A 21,184-nucleotide genomic window follows, 5' to 3' on the forward strand; every position below is an offset into this window, starting at 1 on the left:
GTCCAGGTTCGATACATGATACTGGATGCTTGGGGCTAGTGCACTGGGACAACCCAGAGGGATGGTATGGGGAGGGAGGAGGGAGGAGGGTTCAGGATGGGGAACACATGTATACCTGTGGCAGATTCATTTTGATATTTGGCAAAACTAATACAATTATGTAAAGTTTAAAAATAAAATAAAATTAAAAAAAAAATAGAGTTATCACACATTTTGAAACCAACAAAACAATGCTTCTGAAGCGCTAATTTTTAAGAACAGCATCTAGTATCCTGATTGGCCCGGAGCAGACAGTTTCAACTCAAGTTCTGTCCTGGGACAAGAGAATCAAGTGACAAAGTCTTCTAAGTCAAAAATAGAGATTTATAGTCTTCATCATTGTCCCGGAAACTCCAAAGTAACCTCAGGGTGTCCTGGTTTGATGTTTACTCTGGAAGTTAATTTGACATTTATCTAAATTTCCTCCATTCAGGTTGAAGTTGTTCATAATATTTGAAGGGGAGTAGTAACAGGACAACTTAAAATATCTCCTTAACCCACAATCCTATAATTTCAAGCCTACTTTATTGAAAGCATTCTGAGGGGTTCCTTTCAACAAACTTGTTTATTTGGGAGAAATTGCAGTACAAATAACTATAGGAAATAATAGTCGGGGAAAGGCCATGATGTAGAAAAGGGAGTCAGCAGACATTTCCTAAAAGAGCCAGATAGTAAATACTTTAGACTTTATAGGCCGAGTCAAAATTGATTATGTATTATAGATAATAATATAGTAATAGTAATAGAGAGGCTTCCCTGATAGCTCAGTTGGTAAAGAATCTGCCTGCAATGCAGGACACCCTGGTTCAATTCCTGGGTCAGGAAGATCTACTGGAGAAGGGATAGGCTACCCACTCCAGGCTACCCACTGCCAACAAAGGTCTGTCTAGTCAAGGCTATGGTTTTTCCAGTAGTCATGTATGGATACGAGAGTCGGACTATAAAAAAAGCTGAGTGCTAAAGAATTGATGCTTTTGAACTGTGGTGTTAGAGAAGACTCTTGAGAGTCCCTTGGACTGCAAGGAGATCCAACCAGTCCATCCTAAAGGAGATCAGTCCTGAGTGTTCATTGGAAGGACTGATGTTGAAGCTGAAACTCCAATACTTTGGCCACCTAATGTGAAGAGCTGACACATTTGAAAAGACCCTGATGCTGGGAAAGATTGAAGGCAGGACGAGAAGGGGCCGACAGAGCATGAGATGGTTAGATGACATCACCGACTCAATGGACATGAGTCTGAGTAAACTCCAGGAGTTGGTGATGGACAGGGAGGCCTAGCATGCTGCGGTCCATGAGGTCACAAAGAGTCGGACATGACTGAACTGACTGACTGACCCACTCCAGTATTCTGGCCTGGAGAACTCCATGGACTGGATAGTCCGTGGTGTTGCAAAGAGTTGGACACAACTTTCACTCACTCACTCATAGTAATACAGAAAACACATTTCATCATTTTCTGATACAATTTGAAGTATAATATTGAATACAGTTTTGGAAAAAACACACATCTATTAATAAAAAGAATGAAATTTTGTTTTGGAATAAAATTTTGCTTAAGTGGGGTTAAAGTTAATGTTTCTAATATTACATCAATTGCAAATGTTCCTGGATCATGGGTATACACGAACAAGCACTTAGCTGAATTTGGCCTGTGTGTTAGCCAACCTTTGGTATAGAAAATATGGTATCAGAGGCTAAAGTATTCCTGGAGGTTCTGGCTAGAGTATGAGCAGGAAAGAAAAGAGAGAGGTGTAAATTGGAAGAGATACATTGACATTACTTGCAGATAATATGATCATACATAGATACCTGTAAAACCAACTGAATCCACAAGGTATTAGGACTAATTTTATTATAACTAATGAAAAATTTCATCAAGGTTGCTAGAAAGATCGACTTAGAAAAATCAATAACATCTCTCTACACCAGCAAAAACTCTGATAATAACTAAAGGGTGAAAAAACAAAACAGATAAACATAAAACCTGAAATATCAATATACAGGAATTAACAAACAAGAATACACCAGAGGATTGCTAAGGAGGGAAATTTAAACCTCTAAGAAAAGACATAAAATGACAGAAAACTACAAAATTCTGTAAAGCAATTATCCTTCAATTAAAAAATAAGCAAATCTTTAAAAAAGGGGAAAAAAAGACATGAAAGATGATCTGAATAAATTTCTAGACACCAGGCTCTCTTGGTTTTGGTCACATTTCTGACCTCTAAAACTGTAATAAAACAAACCTGTGCTGTTTGAAGCTACTAAATTTGTGGTTATTTGCAGCAAAAACAGGACACTAATGTAAGACCCATTTCTCCTGTCCAGCTGAATGCCAAGAATAGAGCTTCCTAACTGCTTCCCACGTGGCGCTAGTGGTAAAGAACCCATCTGCCACTGTAGGAGACTTGAAAGATGTGGGTCAGGATAATTCGCTGGAGAAGGGAATGGCAACTCACTCCAGTAATCTTGCCTGGAGAATCCCATGGTCAGAGGAGCCTGGCGGGCTACAGTCCACAGGGTCATAAAGAGCTGAACACAACTGAAGTGACTTCACATCCATGCATGCAACTGTATCTTTGACACAGCAGCAGAGTTTCCTAACATATAAATGTTTAACTCTTGGAAGGAAGTGTGGCACATATGATCTACTGTGTAAACGCTAGCTCACACTTGCTGGGAATTAGAATGTTATTCTGTGGTGCTCTTTACAGTAGACTTATTTCCCTTTCTTTAATCAACTTGTTTTCAGAACCTAGGAACATGTTCATGGGACGTGAAGTGGCAATAGGGTGATAAGGAAGACATGAAAACACAATTTAGGATTTAAATACCAGGATGGAAAATCCTTGAATGGATTTGGCTGTGAGCATGGCCTCCATCCCTGAGGAAAAATGGACAAGGAAGCAGTGTAGCTCCCACTGACGGCTGATTCTGAGATGGTCTGGGACCTGGGACCCTTTGCTGCAGTGCTTGCGCCTGGACAAATGCCTCCTCCAGTAACAAAATACAAAGAAACTACATGGAACTGAAAAATAGCTTCAGACATGCGCAGTTTGGGTTCTTATGAACAGTAAGATAGAAAAGGCCACAAAAACCTGCTTCTTCTGAAGTGCTAAGCACAAGCAGGGTACACAGAGCCACCGAGTGAACAGGCAGACCCCCAAGGCACTCCTCCTGCTCAAAAGCCCCATACCCACCCCTGCTGTTATCCCACATAAGGAACCAGCGCGCCTTCCCTCTAGGAGTGAAGAAAGGGCACCTGTTTCTTGTTTCCAAGCCCTCCTGCAGCACAAATCACAATGAAGCCTTGCCTGAATTCCTCGTGGAGCAAGGACCCCACATCAGTAGTAATTCCACCATAATTTTCATTTGATCCCTGATTTCAGTAGAAGAATATTCTAGAAAAATAAAAAATAGTTCTGAAGACTCAATGTTTTGGGACTTCTTGGATGAGACTCCATGCTCCCAATGGAGCAGAGAGCCCAGGTTGGAACCCTGGTTGGGGAACTAGATCCACTGCAACTGAGAGTTCATATGCCACAACTAAAAACTGGTACAGCTAAATAAATAATTTTTAAAAACACACAACAACAACAACAACCTCAATGTCTTTCTCTCTGTGTGTCTTTTGGGTGAAATGATGTACAACTGATTTGGGTTCATTAGCAAGATGGTAGAATAGGAAGTGCCAGCCCACATAACCCCCCAGATACACCCATTTTAACAACCACTCATGGGCAGGAATACCTTTATGAGAGTTCAGAAGTGCAACAGAGAGGTTTCAGCATCCACACAGAGCAAGATAACTGAAGAAAGTAAAAAAGTTTCACTTTACCTGTGTCTCCTGTCTCCCACGATGGTGTAGCAGCGTCTCTGGGAGCTTGTTAGAAGGCAGAATCTCAAGCTTCATCCCAGACCCGCTAAATCAGAGCCTGCTAATGTTTAACAAGATCCGCAGGTGATTCATATGCACATGATAAGAAACACTGATAAGTATATGTGATCATACTTATAGGATTCCGTAAATAATGTATTGCATTGTTCTGTGTTATTTAAATTTATATAAATAGTGTCATACTGCACATATCATTCAGCAACTGGCTTTTTTCACCTTACAATTTACTTTTGAGATCTAACAATGCTAATATAGATCTAGTACATACTTTGGCCACCTCATTCGAAGAGTTGACTCATTGGAAAAGACTTTGATGCTGGGAGGGATTGGAGGCAGGAGGAGAAGGGGACGACAGAGGATGAGATGGCTGGATGGCATCACCGACTCGATGGACATGAGTTTGAGTGAACTCTGGGAGTTGGTGATGGACATGGAGGCCTGGCGTGCTGCGATTCATGGGGTCGCAAAGAGTGGGACATGACTGAGCAACTGAACTGAACTGAACTGAACATTCCCTTTTAATGTGTTGAAGACTGTTTACATTTATGTTGCTGATAATGAAATCTATCACTAAGTTATGAAATTAACTCTCACTTACTAATTCATACTGAAATGAAGCAGGACCCTATGGTCCTTGCCCCCCACCCTATGTCCTCTGCCTGCCTTTTGTCTTTGAAAAGCTTTAGTCAAAGAATAAGTTTAATCAGAGAAATGAGAGTATGCAGAAGCAAAGGAAAATAGTCAAACGAGACCAAATAATAATAATGTAGTCATTAAGCATAGTCAAAGACGTTTAGTTCCTTCTCAAAGGCTATAGATATAATTCGGAGCCTCATAGATACTGACACCCCCACGAAGTGGAAGAAGTTAATTACATGATGACCGGACTGTAGCTGTGACATAAGCTGCCAGAGTTCCAAGAACTGGCCTCAAAGAAATGGAAACAAACCAAACTGTATTTAAAACAATCAACATGACAGTGGTCAAACCACTGATGACCAGTTTGAAGATGACTGTCAGAGCTGACTGCTGTTTCTGCATGCAGCCCTCTCCCTCATCCTAGAAAAGCTCTCTTGTCCCACTAGTTGTCAGTTGAGGGGGCGGATAGTCAGCTTTTGGACAGATGTCCCCCCTCCCCCTTCCCCCACAGTTGCCAGAATATGAAATAAAGCAAACTTCCCTTTCCACCAGCCTGGCCTCATTGGGTTTTGAGTGGTGAGTACCTGGACCCATCTTTTGGTAAAATACTAAATTATAATTGGGTCTCTTTTATTAAATAGCTGAGCTGGATAAGTGCTTCCTGGGTGGCTCAGTGGGTAAAGAATTGCCTGTAACTCAGGAGACCCAGGAGATGTGGGTTCAGTCCCTATATTAGAAAGATCCCCTGAAGGAGAGCACCGCAAACCATTCCAGTATTCTTGCCTGGAGAATCCCATGGACAGAGGAGCCTGGTGGGCTACAGTGCAGAGGGTCACAAAGACTCAGACACGACTGAAGTGACAGAGCACACACACATGAGCTAGATAAACGAATTAAATGTCTGAAACATTTCATCCTTCCCCACTAAACTGGCTCCTCTAATTAAATGGAGTTAAGGGCAATTATATCCTTTCAATTGCTCAGGCCAAAAGCTTTGGGGATATCCTGTGTGTTAGCCATACCTACGTAAATGTGGTTTGGTTTAGTTAAGTCATGTCTGACTTTTTCCATGACAACCACGATGGTATGATCACTCACCTAGAGCCAGACATCCTAGAGTGTGAAATCAAGTGGGCCTTAGGAAGCATCACTACGAATAAAGCTAGTGGAGGTGGTGGAATTCCAGCTGAGCTATTTCAAATCCTAAAAGATGATGCTGTGAAAGTGCTGCACTCAATATGCCAGCAAATTTGGGAAACAGAGCAGTGGCCACAGGACTGGAAAAGGTCAGTTTTCATTCCAATCCCAAAGAAGGGCAATGCCCAAGAATGTTCAAACTACCACACAATTTCACTCATTTCACATGCTAACGAAGAAATGCTTTAAATTCTCCAAGCTAGGCTTCAATATTACATGAACCGAGAACCAGATGCTCAAGCTGGATTTAGAAAAGGCAGAGGAACCAGAGATCAAATTGCCAGCATCTGCTGGATCATAGAAAAAGCAAGAGAATTCCAGAAAAACATCTATTTCTGCTTCATTGACTACACTCAAAGTGCAAAATTGTTAAAGAGATGGGAATACCAGACCACCTTACCTGCCTCCTACAAAACCTGTATGCAGGTCAAGAAGCAACAATTAGAACCAGACGTGGAACAATGGTCTGGTTCAAAATTGGGAAAGGAGTATATCAAGACTGAATCTTGTCACCCTGCTTATTTAATGTATATGCACAGTAACTCTGAGAAATGCTAGGCTGGATAAAGCACAAGCTGGAATCAAGATGGCCAGGAGAAATATCAATAATCTCAGATATGCAGATGACACCACCCTTATGGAAGAAAGCAAAGAGGAGTCTTTTTTTAATATAAATTTATTTATTTTAATTGGAGGTTAATTACTTTACAATATTGTATTGGTTTTGCCATACATCAACATGAATCCGCAGGAGAGTAAAAAAGTTGGCTTAAAACCCAACATTCAGAAAACCAAGATCATGGCATCTGGTTCTATCACTTCATGGCAAATAGATGGGGAAACAATGGAAACAGTGACAGACTTTATTTTCTTGGGCTCCAAAATCATTGTGGATGGTACCTGCTGCCAGAAAGTTAAAAGACATTTGCCTTTCAAAAAAAAGTTATGACACATCTAGATAGTATACTGAAAAGCAGAGACATCACTTTGCCAACAAAGGTCTGTATAGTCAAAGCTATGGTTTCCTCCAGTAGTCATGTATCGATGTGAGAGCTGGACCACAAAGAAGGCTGAGCATCAAAAAATTTATGTTTTCGAACTGTGGTGCTGGAGAGGACTTCTGAGAGTCCCTTGTACTGTGAGATCAAACCAATCAATTCTAAAGAAAATCAACTCTGAATATTCATTGGAAGGACTGATGCTGAATCTGAAGCTCCAATACTTTGGCCACCTGATGCAAAGAGCCTTTCATTAGGAAAGGAAAAAACCCTGATGCTGGGAAAGATTGAAGGCAGGAGGAGAAGGGGATGACAGAGGATGAGGTGATTAGATGGCATCACTGATTCAATGGACAGGAGTTTGAGCAAACTCTGGGAGATCATGAAGACAGGGAATCCTGGTGTGCTGCAGTTCATGGGGTCACAAAGAGTCAGACACACTGAGGAACTGAACAACAACAAAAACAAAGATATGGGGAGAGTCAGATGCCTAGAAAGCCTTCTCTTGTTCATATAAAGAGAACCTCGTGTGCCCATAATGAGTCATTTTTCCCCATGACAACTGCTATCAATGTCCTGCTCTGCCACAACACTCATCTGTAACTCTTACACAATTTTCACTATCAGCTGATGTTGGCGAAGGATTACAAATGAAAGGGAAGTTTAATTTCCCTTTCTCCAATGCTTGTAAGTTCCCCAAAGAAGAGACCAGTAATAACATTTAGCCTCCTTGATGCCTCCTGACCATACTAGGTATAGAATGCTGAAGATAAGTATTGATCACATTTCATGGAATCTCACTTAATATGTTCACAGTAAATAAAAGCAGCAGTTGAAGGTTTTCCAAGAGTATGAAAAGACACCGACCAAGAGAAAAATAAACGGCATATGATACCACTTATATTTGCAATCTAAAACATTACACATTCTAAATAAAACAGAAACAGAATCGTAAACATAGAAAACAGACTTGTGGTTGCCGAGGGGGAATAGGTGGTGGGGGAGGGATAGGATGGGAATTTGGGATTAGCCGATGTAAGCACCATATACAGAATGCATAAATAATAAGGTTCTATTTATAGCACAGGGAGGTATACTGAATATCCTGTGATAAACCATAATGGAAAGCAGTATGAAAGAGAATGTGTATATACCTATATAACAGGATCACTTTTCTGTACAGCAGAAATATTGTAAACCAACTATACTTTTTTAAAGTAATAAAATTAAAAATAAAATTTTTTAAATTAAGAATTTGAAATTAATAACAGCTTAAAATAGTATTTTCAACCTAGACATCATAGATGTGTTTTTACAAAATAAAAGCATTTGCCATACCAGAAAAAGAAAGAAAGGACACTGACAATCTCAGAGGATGGATGAGTTAGAGAAGCTGGGTTGTAAAGGCGTATCCTAAAACATGTTGAGCTGGTGTCAGCCCCAGCAGCAACTCTCTCTCAGACTGAAAAAGAGAATTCTAGGATGGAGCAATTTCTAGGGCAAGTCTTAACAGTTTATCAGGTCACTAAGAAATGGGTAACTCAAAAGACAAATAGCACTCATCGAGACAGAGACTTACTGCAGACGAGGGAAAATCCTGAAACTCGGGGAAGGTTCTGAGAGCCTAGGGGAAGGTTCTGGTCACAAGGCCTCATTTTCTTCCTGTCACCCCCACGTCCCTTACATAAACGAAGAAAAACCACATGACTGCAAGGCAAATCATTTATTGAACAGGTTGAGGAAGGTCTTATTCATGGACCTGCTGTCCTGAATGGGACAAAGGGAATCGGAAATCTGGAGGAAACTTTGATTCTCGGTGAGCTGCTAAGGCTTCCTAGATAATTAGGAAATATCCTGAAGAAGCAGAGACGGTGCCTTCCCGTGCGATAGTGGTGGAAGTCAGGTCCCAGCACTTGTCATAAGATGATGTGGGAACCATGGAAGAGAAGATTCTGGAGCCCAAATGAGGTGACACTAAATAAGCAAATGAGAATAAGAACACAAAAGCTTATTAAGTGCTTCTCAGACTGAACTGAGGACGAAGAGAATTTCTGTTACCAAAAATACGTTGAAGAAATAGTCATCAACCTGCATTCTAACCCATGCTATTTGCCAGAATAGGGGAAGGGGGAGTGTTAATGATTCTTTTTCTGTTTTTTTCTATTGTTGATCCCATCTTAACTTGCCCCAGAGCCTATGAAAAGAAGAGTGGAAGCAAGGAAGGATGCTAGGCTTATTTCTGCCATCCTCAGCACTGGAAGTTTTCAAGTGTTTTTGACAAATTGGCAAAAGCCATAGCAATCTTTTATTAAATGCTGACTTTATGTAAGCCACAGTTGCTAAGACTTTCACCTACATTATCTGAATGAACCCACACAATAAATCTGAGGCAGGAAACAGATGAGGAAACTCAAGAGACTATTTTCCAGCTTGGAAGACAACTGGAAGCTCAGACAGATTACAAGTTAAGGATATGCAGATTACAAGTTAAGGATGTGCAGAGATTGAAGGAAGAAATCTTTTCCATATATTGGAGGGTGAGATGGGCTTTCAGGATTAGAAGATGGACCACAAACACAGAATGTATTTGAGTTTCATATTCACACCATTTTCCCATTTAAAACTATAAGTCTTACTAATTTTTCCCACATTATCAATTACTGAGCCCTTTTCTGCAGCACTGTATCCACACTAATTCTGTACGGTAGACACCATTGTTCCCCTTTTTATTGCTGTATCATTTGCTAAAAAACTCATGGCAGGAGTAGATCCTGAACCCAGGTCCTCCAACTCCAAATTTCAAGCTCTTCCTACCAAATTATTTTTATTGTGATTTTTAAATCTTCTACTATAATCCCCTAATGCTTCTGGAAGGTACTGAACCCTGGGCCACCCCGTCTCCAGCAGAGCTCACCAAACTGCAGTCCTAGGCCACTCCATTCCCTCGCGCCTGCAAGCAGCGATCTGTAGAGGCAGAGAAGAGCACATTCAAACACCAACCCCAGTTTACTTCCCAGAACAAAACCAGGTGATTTTCCAGGTTAGGACAAAGGGGACTTAATGCGGGTATTAACTTCTCTTGCATTTCTCCCTTCGGTAACATTCCTACTCAGCAACATGGGACTTCAGGCAGAGAAAGCCAGAGATAGCTCAACTTACCCACTTTGGTCAGGTCAATAACGTTTTCCTTAACAACTCCATACTTTTGGCAAATTTCCACAAACTCGTTCTTGAGTTCTGGACTCGTATCTGGTTCTCGGGCTGTGGGAAGAGTAACAGGAGCTGCTTTGTCCTGTTTCCTGGTGATTGAGGCTCATGAGAGGGGTGGGTCTCCAGCTGAGTGGGAAAGTGAATGGCACTGATTACGTGCTTAGGCACAAGTCTCAGGGATGGAAAAAAGTCTTTCTTGAATGTGACACCTTAGGATATCTTTCTGGCACAGTGAGAGAGTCATCATCTTCCCATTACTGAGCCCGAGAGATTTTACCAAAGGGGAGCATCTGTCTTTAATGGGGAGAGAGGTCCCAGGGTACGACAGGGAAGTCCACTCTGTCTCCAGGCTTCCTTCCTTCCCTGGTCTCCCCACCCCAAGATGAGTGCCAGCATGAAAGTACTCTACCGTAGAGCTCTAGCAGTTGGAATGAGTCGCTGAAATTCTTGAGATAAAAAATAATATGTTGACTATAGTTCACTTGAAGTATGCGAAATTTATTCTCTCCATCATCTGTGGAGAAAACAGAACACGGATCAGAACTTCTTTGGTCTGTGGGAAAGAAGTGAAACCCTTTTACCTGTTCTCTCCCACAAAACAATCCTGAAAGAAATAGTGATATCTACTGTCTTCCATCTGCATCTCCCTGGGCTTCGAGATGCAATTTCTAAGCAACACCGATGGAGTGACCATTAGGGGTAGAAAAGTTCAGCCACAGCAGTAACTTCCCCTCTATCCTGACACCTGAGACTCACCTGCCTCTCTCAACCATCTCTGCCAACTATGTGCCTCTGTCTTCTCTACAAGCCCCGTTGGCCCTTGTACCCAGTGCTATAACCTGAATGATACGCTGTGGCAATGGCCTTTTGACATTGTCAGAAAGTGGGGCAGGGAACTACCCTGGTGATCCAGCGGTTAAGAATCCATCTGCCAATGCAGTGGGCACAGGTTTGATCCATGATCCAAGAAGACTCCACATACCTCGGAGCAACTAAGACTGGATACTCTAGAGCCCACAGTCCCACCTACTAAGCCCATGCGGTGCGAGTGCTGAGCCCAAGAGCCCTAAAGCCCTGAAGCCCATGATCCACAGCAAGAGATAAGCTGCCGCAACGAGAAGCCTGGGCATTGCGACTAGAGAGTAGCCCCTGCTTGCTGAAACTGGAGAAAGCCTGAAAACAGCAATGAAGACTCGGTGTAGCAAAAATAAATATATTTTTTTAAGTAGGCGAGGAATAAGAAGCTGTCCTTCCAATTTACTTTTTTATTTGCCAACTTCCTTTTGTTGCAGGAAGTACATATGACCAAGCTGCTTTCTCTGTGTGGTGATATTGCATGCCAGGCACTGGCTTTGACACACACATTTCTGCCAAATTCAGGATATTGGCTATTAGATGGCCACATTAGATTATCATTATGCATATCAGGAACTGATCAAGATCCTGGACTTTAGCAAATTCCTTGCACTTGGAAGTAGAATTCAGAAAGACTTTTTTTTAAAACATACTCACAGCTAATAGTATATACGCCATCCTCTCCTGTGCTGTCAGAAACCAAAGAAAGCTCAGTACACACTCCATTTACCCTGTAAAACAAAATGAGCTGATGCCCAAGAGATCCTGAAGGGATTGGCTCCCTCACATTCTACCTGTAACTTGAGTTTCCGATTCCACTGATTAGCAGTTGAACATTTGGGGTATAGTTTCCAAAGTGCTTTTATTTACATTATTTCACTTCACTTGGTACTTTGAGAATGAGTCCACTTCTTCTATCCCTATGCCTCTATCATCTCTTCACACTATTACTATTATGATAGCTACTTGTCTAGAGAATTAGCTGGGTTCTGACCCAGGGCCAACTTCTCAGATAGTGACTTACAAACATCACCTCACTTGATCCTCACAAAAATACAGAGAGAGAATTATATCATCGTCTTCTACTCCAGAGAAGACCGAGGAAGAAAGAGATGAATTTTCTTGGTAAATTGGAGATTCGAGAACTGGATAGGGTATTGATTCGAATCCTGTGCTCTTAACCTATACTGTCTTTTCATACTACTAATGATCTGACAGCCCTCTGCCCCTTACCTCCTCCACTCCCACAGTAATCGAGTCTATGTCCTGACCAGTAATGATGAAGAAGCTGAAGTTGAACGGTTCTATGAAGACCTATGAGACCTTCAAGAACTAACACCCCCAAAAGATGTCCTTTTCATTATAGGGGACTGGAGTGCAAAAGTAGGAAGTCAAGAGATACCTGGAATAAACAGGCAAGTTTGGCATTGGAGTACAAAACGAAGCAGGTCAAAGGCTAACAGAGTTTTGTCAAGAGAACACACTGGTCATAGCAAACACTGTCTTCCAACAACACAAGAGAAGACTCTACACACGGACATCACCAGATGGTCAACACTGAAATCAGATTGATTATATTCTTTGCAGCCAAAGGTGGAGAAGCTCTATACAGCCAGCAAAAACAAGACCAGGAGCTGACTGTGGCTCAGATCATGAACTCCTTGAGTTCAGATCAAGAACTCAATCTTCAAGAAAGATTGAAGGCAGAAGGAGAAGGGGATGACATCGGATGGGATGGTTGGATGGCATCACTGACTTAATGGGCATGAATTTGAGTAAGCTCCGGGAGTTGGTAATGGACAGGGTAGCCTGGCATCCTGCAGTCCATGGGGTCGCAAAGAATCAGGCACAACTGGGCGACCGAACTGACCTGAACTCCCATGTACATGTATTCCTGTCCCAGTTCTTATCTTCGAATCTAGAAAAGTCACAGGTTTAGGTTCACCAAGCCTTGGGTCAGTGCTAGATGATGGACCCCGATTTTAGGTACAGATGCAGAATGTATGCATAGGTGTGTGTCTGTGTGTATGTGTGTAAAGGTCCAGGACCATATTCAGACTTCTATGTTTCCTTTCCCAAGCAAAATAACCCATACTTACTTTGTATGAAATTTAAATAACAATGAAGAATTTTCCAAGACATCGATGTATTCCACAAAAACTCTCATGCTACCATTTTCTTCTATCTTTTCCCTGTTGTCTGAGGCCAAGAGAATGGAATACCACTCCCCTGCAATCTAAAATAAATCAATAAAATGATCGGGTGAGAAAAGAGGAAAGGAATACAACATGAACCCTTGTCTCCTTGAACCCTGACCTCTGGGCCAGGACCCTCATCATGGTGATGTGAAGATGAAATTAGACTCGGGTCGACTGGCACCAGATCGAGGACTCTTTCCACTGTTCACTGTACCTCCTGTAAGTTGGAGCTTCCCCAAGTGTTGCCACCTTTTAACATGGCACCACTGCCCTTAAACCTCCCATTTCCTCTACTATGTCAAGGAACTCCTGCCCTCACAGATTGCCACCCTGCTTCAGAATCTTCCAAAATGCCCTCCAAAATCCAAAGTCACTATGCTTCCCTGCCCTTACCTTTGGAATATCGAAGTTGCTTCTCACAACATCAGAGTTTCCCTCCTGGGCACAGACTAGGGTCAGCCCCAGACACAGCAGCAGCAGCTTCATCTTGGCAGGAGACAGCGCTGTCTTCTCTACTGTCACTGGGAGTGAGTCTCTTCCTGATGGTGGCTTGGGTCCCCAGGGCCTCTCCTTTTATATCCGCTCCAGGTTCAGTTTACTGTCCACAAGGCACCATCTCTCCTCCTCCTACAATGTGACATGGACTGTTATTCCCTGGGGTGAGGCCAGGGACTGTTCCTGACCTTCTGAAACTTGGCAACATCAACTCTTTTAGATCTACTTAGTGACCTTAAATTCCTCAAGAAAAAAACTCAAGAAAAATAGTGGAGGCTTGAAAGGGCTGCCTTGTGGAACGAGATTGAACTGTGGATCTGGCTTAGAATCCAAACTCCAGTTACATGTGGCAGAAATGGAGTCTAACCAGGAAGTGTGCTGTTTGGAGACTCTGTGTCTCAGTGGAATTTGGAGAGTCACTCTGTTTTGATAGCCTCAGAAACAAAGAAACTGTCTCTGCCAAAGGTGAGGGTAGCTATCACAAAGCATTAACACAGAGTTGGTTAAAATGGGGTTGAATAAAATATTAACAAAGTCTTTAAAGTACGGTGTCTGGTATTCCGTGCATTTAAATTCCTTTTCCTTATTCTCTGAACTCAAGTCCTGTAGTCTTTCCTTTCCACACAATGACTGAGCAAGTGTTTAACCACCCTGTATACCTCACCATTCTTAGGTCCCATAAGATGAATAGAGAAGTACAAGATGCCATCCTTCCTTTAAGCAAGTTTCAAGGAAGGTGGGGAAATGCTTTATACACTCCATAAGAACTTAATCCTATAAGCATGGAAATAACTCCACTGAGTGGGACCGAGTCCAGACCATCATTGGTCAGCAAAGGGGTGATGGTAGGAGGTAGTATCATGCAGAAAGTGCCTAAGTGGGCTTCCCTGGTGGTCCATTGGTTAATCTGCCTTCCAGTAGAGGAGATGTGGTTCAATCCCTGTTCAGGGAATTAAGATCCCATATGCCACAGAGCAACTAAGCTCATGAGTCACAACTATTGAGTTGTGGTCCACCTGCTTGTAAGACCCAATACAGCCAAAAATAAACACATATTTTATAAAACGGAAAATGCCTAAGAACTCAGGTTTTGGAGTCATGGAGACCTGAGCTTCCTTCCTATCTCTGCCATTTTGATGCCATGAGGACAGATTTAAGATCTCTGAGCCTCAGGTTGCTCATCATGGGGATAATTACACCCACCTGTGGGTCACTGCAGGGATTCAACGGAACTCTGTGTGTGGAACCCTCAACAGAATGTCCAGTGCATCTTGGGCTGGTGGTCAGAGACTTATTCCTGGAGACAGCAGGACTTGGGGTGGGTCTTGAAAGCTAGGGAGGGACTCCAGAAGTGCAGAGCATGTGGGAAGAGCCTGGAAGGTGAGAGGACAATGTTGTGTTAGGATCCTTGAACCTCAACTGGAGCTTGTTAAAAGCTACAGCACATTCTGCCTTGCTCAGCGGGTCTGACTCTGTGTGAGCCCACGGACTGTACCCCATCTGGCTCCTCTCTCCATGGAATTTCCTAGGCAAGAATACTGGAGTGCTTTGCCATTTCCTTCTCCAGGTGATCTTCATGACCCAGGAATTGAGCCCAAGTCTCCTGCATTGGCAGGCGGATTCTTTACCGCTGAGCCACCAGGGAATCCCAATGGTCCCCTTCTGCACCCCTAAAAGAGAGAGTGACTGGTGTCATGAGAGGAGCGTGCACAGGCAGTGGACCTAGGAATTGGGGCATTCTATCTATGCTTGTTTTAAAAGTTTCCCCAGGGACTTCCCTGGTGGTCTAGTGGTTAAGACATTGCCTTCCAACGCAGGGGACATCTTTCCCCTGACCTGGGAGCTAAGACGCCACATGCCTTGTGGCCAAAAAGTCAAAACATAAAACAGAAGAAATACAGCTACAGATTTTTATAAAAATGGTCCATATTTTAGAAAAAGTCATCCCAGGTCCTGTGTGACCGTTACTAGCTCATGCTGAACTGATATCCAGTCACTGGTGTTTTGTCATCATAGGTGGGTTGTGGGTTTTCAAGCCCCTGGGATGGAAGAACTGAATTTGATAAATGGTAGCAAAGGCTCTGGACTTTATTTCCCTCATTTGATTCTTTCCAAGAACGGAGGGCAGCCTATAAGCAACCAGGTTTGCACAACGGGCCTCACTTTCCCTGGACTGTGGTGCGAAGGGAGAGTGAGCTACCACTGCTTCACACAGGCTTACAGTCCCATTCCACCACCACTCCCAACCCTTAGAGCTCCACACGGTAACTTTCTGCTGCTGGTGGAGATGTCTTTCTCCTGCTTTGAACCTACCATAGCACCTGATACCTAGAATCACCTCTGGAATGACTGAAGCTTAAATCCTGTCTGAAAAGCACTAGAATGTGATCAGTTGTGTCTGACTCTTTGCAACCTCACAGAGTCTAGCCCACCAGGCTCCTATGCCCATGGGATTTCCAGGAAAGAGTACTGGAATGGGGTGCCTTTCCCTACTCTGGGGAATCTCCTGGCTCAAGGATCGAACCTGTGTCTCTTGTGTCTCCTGCTTTGGCAGGAGGATTCTTTACCACTGGCGCCACCTGGGAAGCCCAGAAAGCACCAAGGATTCTAGTTTTGAGAAATAACCTTGTAAATCCTTGTAAAATCCTTTTGTAAATAAGAATATTACTTTGGGGCAGTGACTTCATTGTTAGCTCGTGGCCCACAGAAGTGGAGAGAGGGCAGAGGATAGAAATCTATGATCTGAGGCCCGTGCTGTAGGTGATCTTATCTTTTGATACTAAGATCTGAGTTGACTGTTCCCGACTCTGGTTATTCACTTCCATTTCAGATCTACCACATTTTTGGTGGTCGGCTCAAGCACTGCCAGGACAGCCTGTATTCACTGAGATAGTAAGGTCAAGGCTTCAAAAACACCAAAGGTATGATGCAATTCACCTAGCGGCTTGGTGAAAGAAGACCCAGTCAAAACCAAAGCTGAACTAATACTAAATCAATCAGGAGTGATGCCTGGCTTTACAATAGGATTCCCTTAAATAATATTCCTGTATTGTGCTTAAATATTTGTGGTATGAGTTGTAAATTAATGATATGAAACACTCTCACACCTTGTAGATTACCAATAAACATCAGAGTTGAATGAATTATCAACCTTTATACTGTGAAAGAAAAGGGGTAGAGAGATGGGGAAAGATGAGCATGAAAAGAAAATAGAAGAGTAACAACCACTGATGCTAGCAGCTCTCAGATGATGATGCAAGCACATGGTATAAGGATTCATTTCACAAAAGTTCACTTGTTCACCATAAACGGTGAACACGTCTATCATAGAATGCAAGACACACAGGGTATTTGATGCAGAGCAATTTTGTTTGTGGTGTAGCAAGGTGCTTTAGTAGACAGTGTTGCTTCTACTGCTAAGTCACTTCAGTCATGTCCAACTCTGTGCGACCCCATAGACGGCAGCCCATCAGGCTCCCCCATCCCTGGGATTCTCCAGGCAAGAACACTGGAGTGGGTTGCCATTGCCTTCTCCAATGCATGAAAGTGAAATGGGAAAGTGAAGTCGCACAGCCCTGTCCTACTCTTAGCGACCCCATGGACTGCAGCCTTCCAGGCTCCTCCATCCATGGGATTTTCCAGGCAAGAGTACTGGAGTGGGTTGCCATTGCCTTCTCCAGTAGACAGTGCTACTAAAGTATTTTTGAAAAACAATGATTCAGAATCTGAAAAGAATAGAAGTATATATACATATATAGCTGAATTACTTTGCTATACATTTGAAGCAACACAACACTGTAAATCAACAGTGTGCATGCATGCTCAGTTCAGTTCAGTTCAGTTCAGTCGCTCAGTCGTGTCCGACTCTTTGTGATTCCATGAACTGTAGCACTCCAGGCCTCCCTGTCCATCACCAACTCCCGGACTTCACTCAGACTCACGTCCATCGAGTCAGTGATGCCATCCAGCCATCTCATCCTCTGTCGTCCCCTTCTCCTCCTGCCCCCAATCCCTCCCAACATCAGAGTCTTTTCCAATGAGTCAACTCTTTGCACGAGGTGGCCAAAGTACTGGAGTTTCAGCTTTAGCATCATTCCTTTCAAAGAAATCCCAGGGCTGATCTCCTTCAGAATGGACTGGTTGGATCTCCTTGCAGTCCAAGGGACTCTCAAGAGTCTTCTCCAACACCACAGTTCAAAAGCATCAGTTCTTCGGTGCTCAGCCTTCTTCACAGTCCAACTCTCATATCCATACATGACCACTAGAAAAAGCATAGCCTTGACTAGATGGACCTTTGTTGGCAAAGTAACGTCTCTGTTTTTCAATATGCTATCTAGGTTGGTCATAACTTTCCTTTCAAGGAGAAAGCGTCTTTTAATTTCATGGCTGCAGTCACCATCTGCAGTGATGTTGGAGCCCCCAAAATAAAGTCTGACACTGTTTCCACTGTTTCCCCATCTATTTCCCATGAAGTGATGGGACCGGATGCCATGACCTTTGTTTTCTGAATGTTGACAAGGCAGCTATTTTCAGCAGAGATAAAATCAAAACTTACAAGTCAACAAGGAAACATGAGGTCATCCATATGAAAGAGAGAGGGTTGTAAATAATCACTTTCACTGTATGGCTCATAAAAAGGAAGAAGGTCGTAAACAGTTACTTATCACCATATGGAAAAACTAAGGAAGGAAATGCGTGCATTCCTAAGCCCTGGGACCACCTTGCTACTCCACTTAATTCCTGAGTATTCAGGAATTAATAAGGGACAGAGGATTCATGGCAGACCCAAAACAGCACACAGGAAGCCTCCTGTTAAATGCTTCCTGACAGTCAGCTACAGCCCACGGGGTCTCAAAGAGTCAAATACAGCTGAGCCCATGAGCACACATGAACCAGTCATTACAGAGGTGAGCTGCCCATGCCTCAGACATTTAGAGGTAATCTTTTAGAAACAGAGAGGTAGTATTTCATGCCTCAGTTCAAACATGGCATTGACACCTGAATCCAAATTACTTTATTACAGTCAACTTGCATCTGTTATTTTAATTTTTAAGATGATTAGACTTAAGTAAGCTTAGAAACAATTGGCAATCAAATAAAGAAGGGCTGTTAAAGACATATTTCTTCAAGCATGGAATTGTGCCATAATCCACTTACCAAGGCAGGTAGTTACAATGGAAATACATTTGGCAGCAGTACAAAAACCATCTGTACTGGGGACAGATATTAAAAAATAATATTTTGCTCTCATAGAGTAAATATCAATGAGTATTAGACAAGTGCTTTATAAATATTATTTCATGGAATCTTCATAATAGATCAGTATGCTAAGTATTATTATCCTGTTTATAAAGGTATAAACTAAGACTCAGGTTAAGTAAACTTACCAAGATCACCCAGCGAGCAAGTGGGAGAACCCATATTGGAACCCAAGACTGTCTGATTCCAGAGTTCCTATGCTGACTGATTCCACGACACAGATCGAGGCTTAAAGTTTCTGACACGGAGGACAGATGGAACAGGAATAAGTAATGCTTTAGACCCTCAGGGCTGTCTGCCTAGTAGTTACGACTGAAGAAGTTACATATAGATTTCCCTAAAATGTGACATTAGGGACATGGCTGAGAGTCTGATCAAGTGAAGGGCAAGAAGCAACCCTTTTGGTCAACAAATATTTGATGGGTGAAAGGATAGTTTGAGGGGTACTGCTCATCTGATGGGGCTTCCCAGGTGGTTCCGTTGTAAAGAATCCTCCTGCCAATGCAGGAGATGCGAGTTCGACCCCTGGGTCAGGAAGATCCTTGGAGAAGGAAATAGCAACCCACTCCAGTATTCTTGCCTAGAAAATTTCCAGAGGAGTCTGGTGGGTTACAGTCCACAGCGTTGCAGAGTCAGACACGACTGAGTGACCGAGCATGAACACAGGCACTTCTAAAAGGAATTAGGGGATACTTCTATACCAAAAAAGCAGACACTATGTGCTTGCATTTGTGGTACAAGTTAAGTACCTGGGACCCACCCACTGACTGAACGTGCATTATTATTATTGCACTTTTAAAGATAGAGAAGACATAAATGGATTCTTATTATATTCCTTGCCTTAGAGCTGAGATGAAAAAGTGCAGTGAAAGAGATTTGAGAGCAACAACTGAGTGGCGAGGAGAAGCTTTTTACAAATCTTTTCCTGGCCTTAAAGCAATGGGGAGATGTGGGCATAGCTGTCAGTTTGGGGAAGAGGTATAGCAATATATGTATCATACAAGATGATGACAAATGTAGGAATTTCTTTGTTTTTGTTGAATCAAGGCTCATATTTTTCTACAAGAATCTATGAGTCAGGCCCTTACCTGCCGGTCCAGTGGTCAGGGAGCTAAGATCCAACATGCCTCACAGCCAAAAAACCAAACATAAAAACAGAAGCAATATTGTAACAAAATCAATAAAGACTGTAAAAATGGTCCACATCGGAAATTTATTAAAAAAAAAAAAAAAAGGGGAGAATCGAATCAGTCAAACCACCTTGAGGAAGCTGAAAACAGTAAAGCCCAGGCAGAGGCTGTCTCCTGAGCTCCCCTCACACAGTCCCTCCTTTACTTCTGAATCCTGTAAATCTGCTCTTCCGTTTTAACCTGTATACACAGAGACCTCTAGTGCCTTCCAATAGTCTTTCAAAGGCTTCCCTGGTGGCTGAGATGGTAAAGAATCGGCCTGCAATGCGGGAGACCTGGGTTCAATCCCAGGATCAGGAAGATTTCCTGGGGAAGGAAATGGCAACCCACTCCAGGGTTCTTGCCTGGAGAATCCCATAGAAAGAGGAGCCTGATGGGCTACAGTCCATGGAGTTGCAAAGAGTCAGACACAACTGAGCGAGTAACCCTAGTGCCCTCAGCTAACCCAGAGTCAACTCAGAATCACATTCCAAAAAACATCCATTTTCCTCCATCTGGCCAAGTCTTGTACCTACTATGTCAGTAGCTTCTTGAATCTTAACTTTTTTTTAAGACCCCCAGGAGGCTGGACAAAAATGGAAAGGGAATAGCACTGTGGCCAGGCTGTAGGAGGAGGGAAGGAAGGGTCATGGATTCTCTGCTCTTCTCTCAAGGCTGACTGCTAAACCTGTGTGTGTGTGTGTGTGTGTGTGACAACTAGACCCCCATATATTCAGAGCATAGTGTTTTGTGAAGAGATTTTTCTGAACCAATCGCCTTAGAGTTCCCATCTCTCCAATTCTACCAAAGGGAAAGATGCTGAAGTACCGGGGTCCAGCCCTGGTAGGATCCAGGGATTCCCTCGGGACGACGGCATCTGCGAAAGAAGAGATACAGAGATAAAGAGATAATGAAAGAATTTTGCAGTTAAGAAAAGAGAGGAGAGAAAAGAGGCTGATATTCCTTGGTTTACACAGAAAGCTATCAAGCCCCAGCACGGGACTTGCTCTGTTCACGTAGGCCTCAGGCACCCTCTCCAATCGCGGAAGGTGCCCCACCTTAGGCACCTTCTCAAGTGGGTCTTAGAAGCCCAGGCAGGAAAGTGAACACAGAGAGCCCCTGCGCTCCATGGAATCAGCCTGAATAGGAAAAGGAAAGAGAAAGAACGACATGGGGAGACCAAGCTTCGGTGAGCAAGGCCCGCACTTTATTTTCCAAAGTAGTTT

General features: G+C 42.9%; 1 protein-coding gene across 2 annotated transcripts in view; it reads right to left on the reverse strand.

The window, feature by feature from the left end:
- Window positions 1-3,879: 3,879 nt before the first annotated feature.
- Window positions 3,880-21,184, reverse strand: part of LOC104991196 (major allergen Equ c 1-like) — a 104,436-nt gene continuing 87,131 nt past the window's right edge. Inside the window, exons 1-9 of one of the 2 annotated variants that reach the window (XM_010843599.1) lie at window positions 15,026-15,056; window positions 14,734-14,903; window positions 13,429-13,662; window positions 12,937-13,073; window positions 11,495-11,568; window positions 10,392-10,496; window positions 9,932-10,033; window positions 9,687-9,736; window positions 3,880-3,978 (exon numbers count right to left, since the gene is read on the reverse strand). In XM_010843599.1, the coding sequence (XP_010841901.1) occupies window positions 9,699-9,736; window positions 9,932-10,033; window positions 10,392-10,496; window positions 11,495-11,568; window positions 12,937-13,073; window positions 13,429-13,521 (549 nt within the window). In that variant the 5' untranslated portion in view covers window positions 13,522-13,662; window positions 14,734-14,903; window positions 15,026-15,056 and the 3' untranslated portion in view covers window positions 3,880-3,978; window positions 9,687-9,698. Of the gene's footprint in view, window positions 3,979-8,472; window positions 8,747-9,686; window positions 9,737-9,931; window positions 10,034-10,391; window positions 10,497-11,494; window positions 11,569-12,936; window positions 13,074-13,428; window positions 13,663-14,733; window positions 14,904-15,025; window positions 15,057-21,184 lie in introns of those variants that run through there. The other variant, XM_010843598.1, reaches the window with a different exon arrangement.

This window comes from Bison bison, unplaced genomic scaffold, assembly GCF_000754665.1.
Source record: "Bison bison bison isolate TAMUID 2011002044 unplaced genomic scaffold, Bison_UMD1.0 scf7180017864183, whole genome shotgun sequence".
NCBI lineage: Eukaryota > Metazoa > Chordata > Mammalia > Artiodactyla > Bovidae > Bison > Bison bison.